The 18,422-nt window shown below is 41.7% G+C and overlaps 1 protein-coding gene across 5 annotated transcripts in view; it reads right to left on the bottom strand.

Moving 5' to 3' along the window:
- SEMA5B (semaphorin 5B) overlaps nucleotides 1–18,422 on the bottom strand; it is a 241,460-nt gene that overhangs the window by 10,288 nt on the left and 212,750 nt on the right. For all 5 annotated transcript variants that reach the window (XM_073545278.1, XM_073545282.1, XM_073545279.1 and 2 more), the window contains one exon: nucleotides 14,589–14,759. In XM_073545278.1, coding sequence (XP_073401379.1) covers nucleotides 14,589–14,759 — 171 coding nt within the window. The remainder of the gene's footprint in view (nucleotides 1–14,588; nucleotides 14,760–18,422) is intronic.

Genomic DNA, 18,422 nt, shown 5'->3' with positions numbered 1-18,422 from the left:
GGGTTAGCAAATAAATGTGTGTGTGTGTGTGTATATATATATATATGTATATATATATATATGTGTAGTCCATCAAGAAAGAAAGCAGCACACCATAGTAGTTTTCAACAGGGCTGTGGAGTCTGAGTCGTGGAGTCGGAGTTGGAGTCGGTATAAAATGGACCGACTCCGACTCCTAAAATAATAAGTTGGGTACAGTAGTTCAATGCCAGGGGAAGAGTCTTGAGGAGATCATTTGCATATTCCCAGTGCCTTCTGGGATAAGTGAAGAGTCTCCGCGAGCTCAACGATCACTGGGTTTTGGCCGTTGCAGCTGAAAAGAGGAAATCGGAGAAACCAGGGGAAGAGTCTTGAGGAGATCATTTGCATATTCCCAGTGCCTTCTGGGATAAGTGAAGAGTCTCCGCGAGCTCAACGATCACTGGGTTTTGGCCGTTGCAGCTGAAAAGAGGAAATCGGAGAAACCAGGGGAAGAGTCTTGAGGAGATCATTTGCATATTCCCAGTGCCTTCTGGGATAAGTGAAGAGTCTCCGCGAGCTCAACGATCACTGGGTTTTGGCCGTGGCAGCTGAAAAGAGGAAATCGGGAGAAACCAGGGGAAGAGTCTTGAGGAGATCATTTGCATATTCCCAGTGCCTTCTGGGATAAGTGAAGAGTCTCCGCGAGCTCAACGATCACTGGGTTTTGGCCGTTGCAGCTGAAAAGAGGAAATCGGAGAAACCAGGGGAAGAGTCTTGAGGAGATCATTTGCATATTCCCAGTGCCTTCTGGGATAAGTGAAGAGTCTCCGCGAGCTCAACGATCACTGGGTTTTGGCCGTTGCAGCTGAAAAGAGGAAATCGGAGAAACCAGGGGAAGAGTCTTGAGGAGATCATTTGCATATTCCCAGTGCCTTCTGGGATAAGTGAAGAGTCTCCGCGAGCTCAACGATCACTGGGTTTTGGCCGTTGCAGCTGAAAAGAGGAAATCGGAGAAACCAGGGGAAGAGTCTTGAGGAGATCATTTGCATATTCCCAGTGCCTTCTGGGATAAGTGAAGAGTCTCCGCGAGCTCAACGATCACTGGGTTTTGGCCGTTGCAGCTGAAAAGAGGAAATCGGAGAAACCGCGCGCCTTTTGGCGTGCGAATTTTGGCTCATCTTTCATCTTTTTAAGAAATCTCAAGATGGAAGAGGCCAGGAGCCATTTGGTGAGCTGCATTTCTTGCTACATGTTCACAGATTTACCAGTGGAAAAGCCAAACTTCACATGCCACAAATGCAAGCTTGTGTCCCTGTTGGAGGAAAAGTTGCAAAATCTCGAAGAGAGGTTGGCTACGTTGAAGATCATTAAGGAAGGTGAAGAGTTCTTAGAGCAGAATTATCTCTTCATGTTACAGAAAGAGAAGAAATTCGAAGTGCACCTGAAGAAACAGAGGAATGGAGACATATGACCCAGAGAAGCAGGAGGATCAGGAGGCAGTCAGCACCCATACTGCTCAGAAACCAGTACCAGGCTCTCATGCAGGAAAACGATGAAGAAATACATCAGGATAAGACTTTGCCAACAAACAGCAACCTTGTACGCCTTCAGAGTCCTCCTGGATGGAGAAAGAAAAATGTTGTGAAGAAGAAACGGAGAGTGGTGGTCATGGGGGATTCCCTGCTGAGAGGAACAGAGGCCGCTATCTGCAGACCGGATATAACTTCAAGAGAAATGTGCTGTCTTCCAGGTGCAAAAATTAAAGATGTGTCTGACAGGATATCAGGACTCTTCAGACCTACAGATGACTACCCATTCCTGCTACTACATGTGGGGACAAATGACACCGCAAGAAACGACCTGGAAACCATCTGCAGAGACTTTGAAGACTTAGGCAAGAAAGTGAAAGAACTGGGAGCGCAGGTGGTCTTCTCTTCCATCCTCCCAGTGGATGGCCATGGAACAAGGAGGTGGAATAAGATTCTGCAGGTGAACAACTGGCTACGTCGATGGTGCCGTCAGCAACGATTTGAATTTCTGGATCACGGAGTGAACTACTTATACGATGGACTACTTGCTAGAGATGGGGTGCACCTTACGAAGACTGGAAAGCAGGTATTTGGAAGTCGCCTTGCTACACTTGTAAGGAGAGCTTTAAACTAGAACAACATGGGAAGGGAAGCAAAAGACCAGAAAAAGCCATACACCTGACAAATGCTACTGAGAACTCTGCTATTAGAAGTGGAAAGGAAGAACAAAGACGAAAGAATCTAATTAAAAATAATATTGGAGAAAGAGAAACCAATCACAAACTAAAATGTTTCTATACTAATGCACAGAGCATGGGCAACAAACAAGGAGAATTGGAACTACTAACACAGGAACAGAAATATGATGTCATTGGAATCACTGAAACTTGGTGGGACAATACACATGATTGGAATACAAGACTAGAAGGATACAACTTATTTGCAAGAAACAGACTTGATAAACGAGGAGGGGGTGTCGTATTGTATGTTAGAAATGCGTATATCTGCACAGAGATTGAAGCTTCAGAGACTGGGAGTTCTGTGGAAACTGTTTGGGTAAGAATACAAGGACAGAACAATGGAAAGGACACCATTGTAGGCATTTACTACAGGCCGCCTGTGCAAGCTGAAGATATGGATGAACTCTATACCAGGAAAGATCTTTGAACAAATTATTAAACAACATGTATGTCAATACCTGGATAAGAATGAAGTGATTAAACAGAGTCAGCATGGGTTTCTAACTAATAAGTCATGTCAGACTAATTTAATTTCCTTCTATGATGGTATTACTGATTGGGTGGATCAAGGAAATGCTGTAGATATAGTATATCTTGACTTCAGCAAAGCATTTGACAAAGTCTCTCATACAATCCTTATTGAAAAAATGACTAAGTATGGAATGGACAAGGCAACTGTTAGGTGGATTCATAACTGGCTTAGTGATCGGACCCAAAGAGTGGTCGTAAATGGCTGCACATCCAGTTGGAAGAATGTCTCAAGTGGGGTACCACAGGGCTCTGTCCTGGGCCCTGTATTGTTCAACATCTTTATCAACGATTTAGATGAAGGAATTGAGGGTAAACTGATTAAATTTGCTGATGACACAAAGCTAGGAGGGATAGCTAATACTAGAGAAGAGAGAGAGAGGATTCAAAAAGATTTAAATAAACTGGAGAAGTGGGCAGCAACTAACAGAATGGTTTTTAACAGGGAGAAATGCAAAGTACTACATCTGGGCAATAAAAATGAAAAAAGCATATATAGAATGGGAGGAATAGGGCTAAGTGACAGCACATGTGAAAAAGACTTGGGTATACTAATAGATCACAGACTGAATATGAGTCAACAGTGTGATGCAGCAGCAAAAAAGGCAAATGCAATTCTAGGATGTATTAACAGAAGCATACAGTCTAGATCACGTGAAGTAATTATTTCCCTCTACTCCTCTTTGGTCAGACCTCATCTGGAATATTGTGTCCAATTTTGGGCACCACATTTTAAAAAAGACATCAACAAACTGGAGCAAGTTCAGAAAAGAGCGACCAGAATGGTGACCGGTCTGCAAACCCTGTCTTATGAGGAAAGGTTGCAGGATTTGGGAATGTTTAGTTTGCAAAAGAGAAGACTGAGAGGAGACTTAATAGCTGTCTACAAATATCTAAAGGGCTGTCACATTGTAGAAGGATCAACTTTATTCTCATTTGCACAAGGAAAGACTAGAAGCAATGGGATGAAGCTGAATAGGAGGAGACACAGATTAGATATTAGAAAAAACTTTTTGACAGTTAGAGTGATCAATGAGTGGAACAAGCTGCCACGAGAAGTGGTGAGTTCTCCTTCAATGGAAGTCTTCAAACAGAGGCTGGACAGACATCTAACTGGGATGATTTAGCGAATCCTGCTTTGAGCAGGGGGTTGGACCAGATGGCCCAGGAGGTCCCTTCCAACTCTACGATTCTATGATTCTATGACTGCAGAATGTGCTGAATATTTTTCCATAGGAATTTGGGAAAGTTATGAAATGTCCTATAAATGGCTGTTCTATTCCTGATCTAAGGCTACATTCACACACAGCGTTTTTCCTGCGTTTTTTGAGGATACGTTTTTCAGCTGCAAAAGCCGATCAGATTTTTAAAAAACCGCATCACCTCAAAGGTTTTTGAGCTCATAGATAATGTTTTCAATAGCAAAAGCAGATTAGAAATCTGCTCTATCTATCCATTTATCCATATCTGTCTATCCATATCGTATCTGTACCAAAAAGAATGAAAGCCGGATAGCACACAGACTAACACTTCCGCCAGGCAAAGGAGGAGGAAAGAGCGTCTCAAACATCATTAACAAGATATTTTGTAAGTGATAAAGTTACTGTAACAATGACAGCAGATATGTCTAACAGACGGCTCCTCCAGCTTGATGTGAAGGACGGTGTACCATTAACATTATTATCTAAGCACACAAATCTCCAAAGGTGCCCAAACTTTAGCATCAGACCATTTTTCTTTTTGTAATTTTTAAAATGTGAAAAAATTACAATGTGTATTACATTTTAGCCTAAAATACAAAACAAATGTGTCATCTTTAACTTTAGGCCTTTTAGAGATCATTTTATCTTCCACTTGCTTAACTGTTCACAATAACAATTATATAAATTATATAATATGCATTATATAATTTTGCGGCGCAAATATATATGTGCTGAATCAGCAGCGAGTATCAACAATCCCCTACCACAATGGGGTATTATTCCTAAAAAATGTGTGAATATATAAATAAATAAATATACTCGCGCTTTGATTCAGTCAACAAAACATTACTGATAGTATTCACCCCAAAAAAATAGTACCTGATTTTTATTTTTGTTTGTTGAAAGATGTTCAATAGTGGATGAAGAGAGAGGTGGCTACTTAGCAAATGCCTGCAATAACCAAATGAATATTAAAAATGGTCTATCCCCCAAGTTTGACTCTAAACCATAAGGATACACTTTTAAATATAGGTTAAAAGTATCTATATGAAAACTCAAAATTTCCTTGATCTACGGTAGAAGTATTTGGGCACTGTTAAGCAGACACGTGCCTAGTTATTGCAAACAAATTTTCTCCCAAATTAGATTCTCATAATGTGAAGGTACATTCTTGAACATATAAAACTAGCGCTATGGATTAAAAAAAGCGTCTTTTTACAAAAGCGCTGTCAGTGCTAGAAGCATACAAACTCAGGAGTTCCTAAGCGGTAGGAGTATTCTGGCACTATTAAGCGGACATGTGCCCAATTAGTTCAAGTGAGTTTACTCACAAATTCAACTCTCATACCATGAGGGTGCATTTCTAGATATACAAAATTGTAGCGCTATAGATTAATATAAACGTCTCTATGTAAAAGCGCTGCAAGTGCTAGGGTTAAATGAACGGGCAGAGTCCGATACATTATCTTATACAGATGACTGGATTCAATGTTTGACTTGTGCTCGCTACTGATGAAGGAATCCGCAGTGATTCTGAAACGCGTAGGAAAAGAACAATTGGCTCCTTTTGCATACCATAGTCTCTGGGTGAAGACCACGTGACATTGCCAGTCACGGTATCTGAACACGTCACACAGGTCCTAACTATAGAACCTGCCGACGCTCAGCTCTCCCTCTGCGGCTATTATTCACTTCAACACTTCACCCAGCAAGCTCATCTTCGGCTGGGACACAACTTCAGGATTTATTGCTCAGTAGCGAGCACAAGACAAACAATAGTGCTTAACAGTGCCAAAATACTGCTACCGTAGATCAAGGAAATTTTGAGTTTTCATATAGATACTTTTAACCTATATTTAGAAGTGTATCCTTATGGTATTAGAGTCAAACTTGGGGGATAGACCATTTTTAATATTCATTTGGTTATTGCAGGCATTTGCTAAATAGCCACGTCTCTCTTCATCCACTATTGAACATCTGTCAACAAACAAAAATAAAAAGCAGGTACTATTTTTTTTTGGGTGAATACTATCAGTAATGTTTTGTTGACTGAATCAAAGCGCGAGTATATTAATATGTTCACAATAACAGTAATCTTGACCAGGGGTGCCTAAACTTTTGCATGCCACTATATATATATATATATATATATATATATATATATATATATATATATATATATATATATAGCAAAACAACACATAGACCAGCTAACCTCCGAGCTCTGGTAATACCTGTTTCCTCTGTGTTGCACGGACCAAGACTGGGAACAAGCCCAACAATGTAGAAATCAAGGCAGAATAGTCCAGCAAGCGGAAACTTCAGGTAGTATAATAAAATCCAAGAATTTTTATTGCAGAAAATTTAAAAAAAAAAATAAAAAAAAAATTATATATACACACACACACACGTAAAAATATATGCGTGTATCGACATATATAGTTATATATAAATACCGTACATACGGTGACATGTGAACGTTTGTGCACCCCTGGTCAAAATTACTGTTATTGTGAACAGTGAAAGATGAAGATGAAATGATCTAAAAGGCCTAAAGTCACAGATGACACATTTGTTTTGCGTTTTAAAAATGATAAAAAAAAAGGGAAAATGACTCCTTTTGGATAAATATTTAGGCTTATCCAAAAGGAGTTATATTGGCGGTCACGGTTGTGAACCTCGGGCGTGCAGCAGGCTGACATTGATTTACATGCTTTTATTCGTTCTGGGAAAGGTGAGTAGATTCCATTTGAATTTATTCTATCTTCCACTCAGATAAGACCCTATTGCGCTCTTTCCTTCCTAGTTTTATCCCAAAAAGGGAAAATGGGAAGATGCAAAAGTTTTGGCACCCTGCATGGTTAATAATTATAAATAAATACCAAGGGCACAAAGTAAATATGCGAATTAGCACAAAAACGTAGACTAAAACCTATAAATGACAAGAGCAAGGCAATAGTATAGGCAATGAAGAATAGGTTTTATTAGATATAGTTAAAAAGTTTAAAACAGGATAATCAAAGCTGGTGAGGATAACAATATGTATATAGCAGTATATAGACACAGACTTAATACCAAGCAATGAATACCATATCTACTATATAATCGTCTAATTCTCTCTGTCTGTAACGGAAATTCCGGCCGGCCGCGACCAATCAGCGACAGGCCGCAGTGCCACATAGTTCCGTCCCGTTAACTGAACAAGTTTTACCTGGAAAATCCGGTGTATTCATTGCATTATTCTTCAATCTTCATAAACTACATACATATTCTAGAATACCTGATGCGTTAGAATCGGCCACCATCAGGAATATACATATAATAATATAAGGTATATGTTGGATAGTGGGGATCAGTGTGCAGATACCGAAAAAAGTAGATACAAATATAAAAGCAAACATAACCCCAGTATTACCAACGGATACCAGTTCAGCATAAAGTAATACAGGTAATAAGCTGACAAAAGTCAGTTTAACAGGGTGTCGCAGGGTTCGGTGATGTAGCTCCCACGGATGGGAATAAGTACAAATGCTCAGTGGCACAGAGGGAACTCACCAGATAATGGGAGAACCACACTTGACGCGCATTTTGCACCTAGCGTCGTCAAGGGGTAGTGGTAGATAGCATAACTTAAAGTAGCATAGACCAATCAGAGATAGATTGTAACACATGTGGAAAAAGGTGTAACGTTACCTAGAGGGCGGAAGTGATGCCAGATGCCATCTGCAGATGGCAGACCCACTTATCAAAGGATACGAAAAGTAGAAAAATGGACAACACAAAGATCATTACTTAAGTATTTAACCCCTTAACGACCAGGGGTATTTTTGGTTTTACATTTTCATTTTTCCCTCCCCTTCTTTCCAGAGCCATAACTTTTTTATTTTTCCGTCTATATGGCCGTGTGAGGGCTTATTTTTTGCGGGACGAGTTGTACTTTTAAATGACATCATTGGTTTTACCATATCGTGTACTCGAAAACGGGAAAAAAATTCAAAGTGCGGTGAAATTGCAAAAAAAGTGCAATCCCACACTTGTTTTTTGCTTGGCTTTTTTGTTAGGTTCACTAGATGCTAAATCTGACCTGCCATTATGATTCTCCAGGTCATTACGAGTTCATAGACACCAAACATGTCTATGTCCTCTTTTATCTAAGTGGTGGAAAAAAATTCCAAAGTTTGCTTAAAAAAAAAAAAAAAAAAAAAAAAAAAAAATTGCGCAATTTTCCGAGACCCGTGGCGTCTCCATTTTTCATGATCTGGGGTCGGGTGAGGGCTTATTTTTTCCGTGCCGGGCTGACGTTTTTAATGTTACCACGTTTGTGCAGATACCTTATTTTGGTCGCCCGTTATTGCATTTTAATGCAATGTCTTGGTGACCAAAAAAACGTAATTCTGGCGTTTTGAATTTTTTTCTCGCTACGCCGTTTAGCGATCGGGTTAATGCTTTCTTTTATTGATAGATCGGGCGATTCTGAACGCGGCGATACCTAATATGTGTATGTGGGATTTTTTTTTTACTGTTTTATTTTGATTGGGGCGAATGGGGGGTGATTTGAACTTTTAGGTTTTTTTAATTTTTTTTATTTGTAAACATTTTTTTTTTTTTTTACTTTTGGCATGCTTCAATAGCCTCCATAGGAGGCTAGAAGCTTGCGCAACCCGATCGGCTCTGCTACATATGGGCGATGAGCAGATCGCCTATATGTAGCCGATTTACTGCTGTGCTTTCAGCGCCGACCACCGGGTGGCGCTGAAAGCCATATGGCTGGAACAACCATAGAGGTCTCATAGAGACCTCTGGTTGTCCAGGCAACATGACGCCGACCCCCGATCACATGACGGGGTCGGCGATGACGTCATTTCCGGCCCGGCGGCCGGAAATGCTATTTAATTGCCCGCTGTCAGCTTTGACAGCGGCATTTAACTAGTTAATAGGCGCAGGCGGACGGCGATTCCGCTCGCGCCTATTGCGGGCACATGTCAGCTGTTCATAACAGCTGACATGTCCTGGCTTTGATGCGGGCTCAGCGCCGGAGCCCTCATCAAAGCAGGGGAAATGTCTGATGACGGACTGTGTCCGTCATTGGAAATTAAAGGGTTAAAGGGAAATGGCATGCGATCATGATGTGATGCATAAATAGTCACAAAAGTGTCAATCACGTTATTACATATATATATATACACACACATGACTGATAGTGAGCCAGCCATGTGACCATGACAGCGGTGATGTGAATAGAATACAGTATGTTTATTGGAAGTTCAGGATTAAGAACACCATGTGACAAATAACGCGCCTGCCACATGGAAGGACGCGAAACAGTCGCATGACTGCAACAAGTAACAGTCATCAGTGCACTTCCTGGATGAAGAGGACATGTGACCAATGATGCAGCCAGTTTAGAGAAGACAAGAGAAAAGGATTCAGAAGGATGTAGATAAGCTGGAACAATGGGCAGCGACTAATAGAATGGTATTTAACAGGGAGAAATGCAAGATTCTACATCTGGGCTAGAAAAACAAAAATTACATCTAGAGAATGGGAGGACTAGAACTAGGCAACAGCAAGTGTGAAAAAGACTTGAGTATACTAATAGATCACAGACTGCATGAGTCACCAGTGTGAAGCAGCAAAAAAAAAAAAAAAAAAGGGCAAACAGTTCTAGGATGTATTAAGAGAAGCATAGAGTCTAGATCACGTGAAGTCATTATCTCCCTCTACTCCTCTTTCGTCAGGCCTCATCTGGAATACTGGGTCCAGTTCTGGGCACCACATTGTAAAAACGACATTAATAAACTGGAGCACGTTCAGAGAAGAGCGGCCAGGATGGTGAGCAGACTGCAAAGTATGTCCTACGAGGAACGGTTAGAGCAGGGGTCCCCAACCGCCGGTCCGCGGCCCAGCACCGGGCCGCTGCAGTGCCCTTGCCGGTCCGCGGACACAAGGGGAGCCAGGGGCGGTCAGTGGCGTAGCGGGGGCTGGGGCGGCGCGCAGCAGTTCTAGCGGCGGCCAGGGAGCGATCCAAGCAGCTCCGCTGCCTGCAAGAGGTAATAGCACGAGCGGAGCTGCAAGGACCCGTCCACTGCGTCCAGCTTCCTGCCCGCCGCCCGCGCTTCCTGTCTCTGACTGACACAGAGAGGAGCGCGGCCGCTGTGTCAGAGCGAGGTAGCGTGGGCGGCGGGCAGGTGAGAGGAGAGAGGTGGTGTCTGTGTGTATGTATAATGTGTGTGTGTGTGTTGTGTATGTCTGTCTGTGTGTGTGTGTGTGTATGTATGTGTGTGTTGGTCTGTGTTTGTGTAGCCTGGCCCTGGAGGAGATGGGGACATGAGGAGAAGGCCATGAGGGGAGTGATGGAGAGACGGCAGTGATGGGGAGAGGGGAGTGATGGGGTGAAGGCAATGATGGAGAGATGGCAGTGATGGGGTGAAGGCAATGATGGGGAGAGGGGAGTGATGGGGTGAAGGCAATGATGGGGAGAAGGGAGTGATGGGGTGAAGGCAATGATGGGGAGAGGGGAGTGATGGGGTGAAGGCAATGATGGGGAGAAGGGAGTGATGGGGTGAAGGCAATGATGGGGAGAAGGGGGTGAAGGCAATGATGGAGAGATGGCAGTGATGGGGTGAAGGCAATGATGGGGAGAAGGGAGTGATGGGGTGAAGGCAATGATGGGGAGAAGGGGGTGAAGGCAATGATGGGGAGAAGGGAGTGATGGAGTGAAGGCAATGATGGGGAGAAGGGAGTGATGGGGTGAAGGCAATGATGGGGAGAAGGGAGTGATGGGGTGAAGGCAATGATGGAGAGATGGCAGTGATGGGGTGAAGGCAATGATGGGGAGAAGGGAGTGATGGGGTGAAGGCAATGATGGGGAGAAGGGAGTGATGGGGTGAAGGCAATGATGGGGAGAAGGGAGTGATGGGGTGAAGGCAATGATGGAGAGATGGCAGTGATGGGGTGAAGGCAATGATGGGGAGAAGGGAGTGATGGGGTCAAGGCAATGATGGGGAGAAGGGAGTGATGGGGTCAAGGCAATGATGGGGAGAAGGGAGTGATGGGGTCAAGGCAATGATGGGGAGAAGGGAGTGATGGGGTGAAGGCAATGATGGGGAGAAGGGAGTGATGGGGTGAAGGCAATGATGGGGAGAAGGGAGTGATGGGGTCAAGGCAATGATGGGGAGAAGGGAGTGATGGGGTGAAGGCAATGATGGGGAGAAGGGAGTGATGGGGTGAAGGCAATGATGGGGAGAAGGGGGTGATGGAGCACTTATTCAAAACCTATGGTGAGTTGAGTCACATTATAAATGTTATTTAATTATAAGTATGCACTGCTACACTACAACCGTGTCCATAGCCCCGCCCCCTTATGACCAAAGCCCCGCCCCTGACACACCTCCATCCCCGCCCTGCTGGGCCATGGAAGAATGGTCTTGCTTGAAACCGGTCCCTGGTGCAAAAAAGGTTGGGGACCACTGGGTTAGAGGATTTGGGAATGTTTAGCTACAAAAAAGAAGACTGAGAGGAGACTTAATAGCTGTCTACAAATATCTGAAGGGCTGTCACAGTGTAGAGAGATTATCATTATTCTCATCTGCACAAAGAAAGACTAGAAGCAATGGGATGAAACTGAATGGGAGAAGATACAGATTAGATATTAGAAAAAACTTTTTGACAGTGAGGATGATCAATGAGTGGAACAGGCTGCCACGAGAGGTGGTGAGTTCTCCTTCAATGGAAGTCATCTATCTGAGATGGTTCAGTGACTCCAGCAATGAGCAGGGGGTTGGACACGATGACCCGGAGATCCCTTGCAACACTAACATTCTAGGATTCTATGTATCTGGACCAGATCGCCTTTCTATCATTGATGGAACAATGAATTTTTTTTCTTTGTCCTTCAGAAACTGTTGATAAAATCTCAGGATATCTGTCCAAGAACTGAAGCCAAAAACTCAAACACACAAAGCTGTTTTACAGCAGAATTGTTAAAGAAGAATAAAGGTAAAGTTTTGGAATGGCCGAGTCACAGTCCTGAACTTTATACTAAAAAAAAAATGTTGTGTAAGAACATGAAAAAGAGAGAAGCTGATAGAAAACAGATTCTCTTTAATGTTGGTGAGTTTTCGCCTAAGGAGGAAGAGTCTAAAATCCTTCATGCGATGTGCAGGACAGATCAGTGCCGGAGATATTTAGATGCAATGATCGCTGCACAAGGCGTCACACCAGATGCTGAGAGCTCACATCTAATTGTCACTAAAAACCGGTGATCATTTTTCCCCTTTAAAAAATGACAGTCTAATATTTTTGACTCGTTTGATTTAGTTCTTTATCTACTTTTAGGACTTGTATGGAAATCTGATGTGCTTATAGGGTAAAATTTACGCAGAAATTTGGAAAATTCTCCAGGGTTCACAAACTTTCAGGTACCACTGTATGCGCTAACCTCTCACAAACAATGACTGATTGGAAGAGAAGACCCAGAGAACAGACAGTCTCAAATATACATGGGGTGGTCTCCTGAAGGAGAGGTCTGGAGAGGAGAGGCGAGTATGTCACCGTCAGTGCTATGTCCAAATTTAGACCTTCTAACCCAATGTATCTCCAGTCCTCAAAACTTACCTTTCGTTCCTTTACATTAAAAATACACAGCAAACAAACGACCGAAGCTATAAGAATATGGCTAACCCGGCTACGCACACCGGTCAGAAAAATGGTTCTGATGGTATAGTAGGGGCCAGGCCTTAACTGATGCACCCCTACCTAAGGCTCGGCTCACACAGCGTTATGGCAGTCCGCTTAACGCATTGTGTTACACCACGGCATTACCGCAATGTAACGCATCTGTTACCGCTGCCACAGACTGCCATAACCTGGCTCATCGCTAACGCATGTCAAAATCGGCATGCGTTGGCGATGTGCCGTCATGCTGTGACCCGGTCTGCAGCGTTCGAGGGTCCGTCACTGCCAGAGTGATCACAACGCCATCAAAAAAATAAGTAGCATTAGCACAGTCCATTTAACGCATGCGCTGAACAGACTGTTCTAATGCAATGTGAACCTAGCCGAACTGCGGAAGTTGGCACCTGCAAATTGGCGCCCCCGCTCAACGGCGGCTAGCCCTAGAGTCACCCTGTTGTTCCCCATCTATATAAGGAGGTACCAATACATTTTTGGGAAAGCCAGAAACAGTGTCTGCTCATTCCCACAGAACAAAATCCACCAGGATGTCTGTATATACCCAGATACAGTGTAAAAAGGGGGACAACTAATAGGGGAACAAGAGGAGGGAGGGTGAAGATAGTAGAGGGTGGGGTTATGTCAAAAGCACTAAGAGACAAAACTCAGAGAGAGGACCTCCGTCCAAAAGTATTTTGGTAAAATTCATCTCCTATAAACCATATGACCAACAGGCAGATCACTGCCAACAAAAGAGATCTACTGAGCAGTAAGGTAAACCGTTCACTCCTGGGATTAGCGGAGGGCGTAACAATTGTCCCGACCTTGCTGCGGAGGTTGGCACCGTAGCTTGTATGCACTGTGGCGCCCCCGCTCAATGTTGGCTCACCCTCGCTTCCCCTATAATCTCTCCCTTTAACTATCCGTGTGTTCCAAGGTTGGGAGTGGGGGAAAGGCCACAGACCGGGGTGAGAGAGACAAAAAGACACGGAATGTGTCTGGGCACGACCCTGGCACACTTCACTTACGGTAGCCATGGGCGTAAGAGCCGACGGTCGGACACCGACCGCATCTCTTGCATTGAGGCCGCTCCTCCCGCCTCTCACCTGTGACCTGGGCACGCACCCCTGGGCTGTCCAGGTCACAGCTGTGTGAGGAGATAGAAGCCATTTTGTTGTAGCCCGCAATGTATGCTGTGGGCTTTAATTTCCCCCGTCATTGCACACACTGCTTAGTGCGTGTGATGACAGCAGCTGCCGGTCAGACCCCCCAGTCAGAGCACTGCGGGATCATGCTGTCCGATGTCTGCGTGACCCTGCAGCTGTGACTGTCACCCAAGGTAACGCTACTGTCAGTCTCAGCACTGTGGGATCATGCTGGCAGATGTCAGCGTGATCCCGAGACCTGCGGTAAAATGGCATCTACCACTCCTACAGACCACCACCCTCCAGACCAATCTGACTCCCTCAATCCCATCGTTCATCCTCCTGACACTGCAGACCCTTTAATCATCCTCTAGATCCCTCTGTATTCCTCCTTTCAGACCCCTCTGATACTCTAAAATCCTTTTGTTCTCCTCCATGGCCCTCAGACGTTCCCGAGATCCCTCTGTTCTTGTCTAAACCTTTCTGACCTCCCAGGTCCTTCTAGATCCAGATCTCGCTGACCTCGTCCCCTCCAGACCCATCTGACTTCCCCAGATCTCGCTGACCACTCAGACCCTCGTGATCTGCTACAGAAAACAGTGTACACCTCCCGCAGACCCCCAGAGTCCCCGGTCCCCCTACAGAACCCTCTGACCCTTGTCCAGACCACTTTGTTCTTCAGATACTTGTCCCCTCCTGACTTCCCTGTCCACGCTCCATACAAGTTGTGAGAGCCCCCTAGATCTCACGCACCCAGTGTGTGTTTATGTCACCGTTACAGAGAAATGATCTGGTGTGACGCCTCCATACCTTCACAGGGGTAAGTGTTACAGAGCGCCTCCTCCGTGTGCAGGCCGATGCAGATGTCACCACCGTTGGAGGGGACAGGGTTGGTGCAGGTGCGTGTGCGCTGGTAATGTCCACCTCCACATGTAGCCGAACACTGTGTCCAAGACGACCAACAGGACCACGAACCTTTCACTTTACCGTAAAAAAGAAAATAGAATAATAAAATCTGAGAATAAAAGTCAATTATCCTTAAAAACTGCCAGAAGAGAAAATGTAAAATGTCAAACTCTCCAGAATTCACAAACAATAGACTGCAGATGTGAAACGTTACTGACAGATACAAGACTCCTCTCTATGTGGAAATGCCACAAGGTTACCAGCAATATAGTGTACATACAAAAGTCTACACACCCCTGCTAAAAGTCCTGTTTTCTATTATGTAAAACAATCATACCAAAAAAAAAAAAAAAATAAAGTAGTAAAATAATGTGGTTGCATAAATCTGCACGCCCCTACACTAATACTTTGTTGCGGTGCCCTGTGAATTTCTGATAGCGTTCAGTCAGAGCAGCACATCTAGAATTGTCAATCTTTGCCGGCTACTCCTTGCAGTAAACTCCATGTCGGTCGACATGACCCAGTCGACGGGTTTCGACTGCACTAAGCAGTCTTACTCATGACAGTATCATGGGCAGTATTATAGTAGTTATATTCTTGTACATAGGGGGCAGTATTATAGTAGTTATATTCTTGTACATAGGGGCAGTATTATAGTAGTTATATTCTTGTACATAGAGGCAGTATTATAGTAGTTATATTCTTGTACATAGGGGCAGTATTATAGTAGTTATATTCCTGTACATAGGAGCAGTATTATAGTAGTTATATTCTTGTACATAGGGAGCAGTATTATAGTAGTTATATTCTTGTACATAGAGGCAGTATTATAGTAGTTATATTCTTGTACATAGGGGCAGTATTATAATAGTTATATTCCTGTACATAGGAGCAGTATTATAGTAGTTATATTCTTGTACATAGGGAGCAGTATTATAGTAGTTATATTCTTGTACATAGGGACAGTATTATAGTAGTTATATTCTTGTACATAGAGGCAGTATTATAGTAGTTATATTCTTGAACATAGGGGCAGTATTATAGTAGTTATATTCTTGAACATAAAGGGCAGTATTATAGTAGTTATATTCTTGAACATAAAGGGCAGTATTATAGTAGTTATATTCTTGTACATAGGGGCAGTATTATAGTAGTTATATTCTTGAACATAAAGGGCAGTATTATAGTAGTTATATTCTTGTACATAGGGGCAGTATTATAGTAGTTATATTCTTGTACATAGGGGCAGCATTATAGTAGTTATATTCTTGTACATAGGGGCAGTATTATAGTAGTTATATTCTTGTACATAGGGGCAGTATTATAGTAGTTATATTCTTGTACATAGGGGGCAGTATTATAGTAGTTATATTCTTGTACATAGGGGGCAGTATTATAGTAGTTATATTCTTGTACATAGGGGCAGTATTATAGTAGTTATATTCTTGTACATAGGGGGCAGTATTATAGTAGTTATATTCTTGTACATAGGGGCAGTATTATAGTAGTTATATTCTTGTACATAGGGGACAGTATTATAGTAGTTATATTCTTGAACATAGAGGGCAGTATTATAGTAGTTATATTCTTGAACATAGAGGGCAGTATTATAGTAGTTATATTCTTGAACATAGAGGGCAGTATTATAGTAGTTATATTCTTGTACATAGGGGCAGTATTATAGTAGTTATATTCTTGTACATAGGGGCAGCATTATAGTAGTTATATTCTTGTACACCGGGGCAGTATTATAGTAGTTATATTCTTGAACATAGAGGGCAGTATTATAGTAGTTATATTCTTGTACATAGGGGCAGTATTATAGTAGTTATATTCTTGTACATAGGGCCAGTATTATAGTAGTTATATTCTTGAACATAGAGGGCAGTATTATAGTAGTTATATTCTTGTACATAGAGGCAGTATTATAGTAGTTATATTCCTGTACATAGGAGCAGTATTATAGTAGTTATATTCTTGTACATAGGGAGCAGTATTATAGTAGTCATATTCTTGTACATAGGGACAGTATTATAGTAGTTATATTCTTGTACATAGAGGCAGTATTATAGTAGTTATATTCTTGTACATAGGGGCAGTATTATAGTAGTTATATTCTTGAACATAGGGGGCAGTATTATAGTAGTTATATTCTTGTACATAGGGGCAGTATTATAGTAGTTATATTCTTGTACATAGAGGCAGTATTATAGTAGTTATATTCTTGTACATAGGAGCAGTATTATAGATAGTAGTTATATTCTTGTACATAGGGAGCAGTATTATAGTAGTTATATTCTTGTACATAGGGAGCAGTATTATAGTAGTTATATTCTTGTACATAGGGACAGTATTATAGTAGTTATATTCTTGTACATAGAGGCAGTATTATAGTAGTTATATTCTTGTACATAGGGGCAGTATTATAGTAGTTATATTCTTGAACATAGAGGGCAGTATTATAGTAGTTATATTCTTGAACATAGAGGGCAGTATTATAGTAGTTATATTCTTGTACATAGGGGCAGTATTATAGTAGTTATATTCTTGTACATAGGGGGCAGTATTATAGTATATTCTTGTACATAGGAGCAGTATTATAGTAGTTATATTCTTGTACATAGGAGCAGTATTATAGTAGTTATATTCTTGTACATAGGAGCAGTATTATAGTAGTTATATTCTTGTACATAGGAGCAGTATTATAGATAGTAGTTATATTCTTGTACATAGGGAGCAGTATTATAGTAGTTATATTCTTGTACATAGGGGGCAGTATTATAGTAGTTATATTCTTGTACATAGGGACAGTATTATAGTAGTTATATTCTTGTACATAGAGGCAGTATTATAGTAGTTATATTCTTGTACATAGGGGCAGTATTATAGTAGTTATATTCTTGAACATAGAGGGCAGTATTATAGTAGTTATATTCTTGAACATAGAGGGCAGTATTATAGTAGTTATATTCTTGTACATAGGGGCAGTATTATAGTAGTTATATTCTTGTACATAGGGGCAGCATTATAGTAGTTATATTCTTGTACATAGGGGCAGTATTATAGTAGTTATATTCTTGTACATAGGGGCAGTATTATAGTAGTTATATTCTTGTACATAGAGGCAGTATTATAGTAGTTATATTCTTGTACATAGGGGCAGTATTATAGTAGTTATATTCTTGAACATAGAGGGCAGTATTATAGTAGTTATATTCTTGTACATAGGGGCAGTATTATAGTAGTTATATTCTTGTACATAGGGGCAGTATTATAGTAGTTATATTCTTGAACATAGAGGGCAGTATTATAGTAGTTATATTCTTGTACATAGAGGCAGTATTATAGTAGTTATATTCTTGTACATAGGGGCAGTATTATAGTAGTTATATTCTTGTACATAGAGGCAGTATTATAGTAGATATATTCTTGTATATAGGGGCAGTATTATAGTAGTTATATTCTTGAACATAGAGGGCAGTATTATATTAGTTATATTCTTGTACATAGGGGCAGTATTATAGTAGTTATATTCTTGTACATAGGGGCAGTATTATAGTAGTTATATTCTTGTACATAGAGGCAGTATTATAGTAGTTATATTCTTGTACATAGGGGCAGTATTATAGTAGTTATATTCTTGTACATAGGGACAGTATTACAGTAGTTATATTCTTGTACATAGAGGCAGTATTATAGTAGTTATATTCTTGTACATAGGGGCAGTATTATAGCAGT

The sequence above is a fragment of the Dendrobates tinctorius genome, unplaced genomic scaffold (genome assembly GCF_039654945.1).
Source record: "Dendrobates tinctorius isolate UK_male_01 unplaced genomic scaffold, ASM3965494v1 ptg000143l, whole genome shotgun sequence".
Classification (NCBI taxonomy): domain Eukaryota; kingdom Metazoa; phylum Chordata; class Amphibia; order Anura; family Dendrobatidae; genus Dendrobates; species Dendrobates tinctorius.
This window is presented reverse-complemented; position numbering and strand designations above follow the sequence as displayed.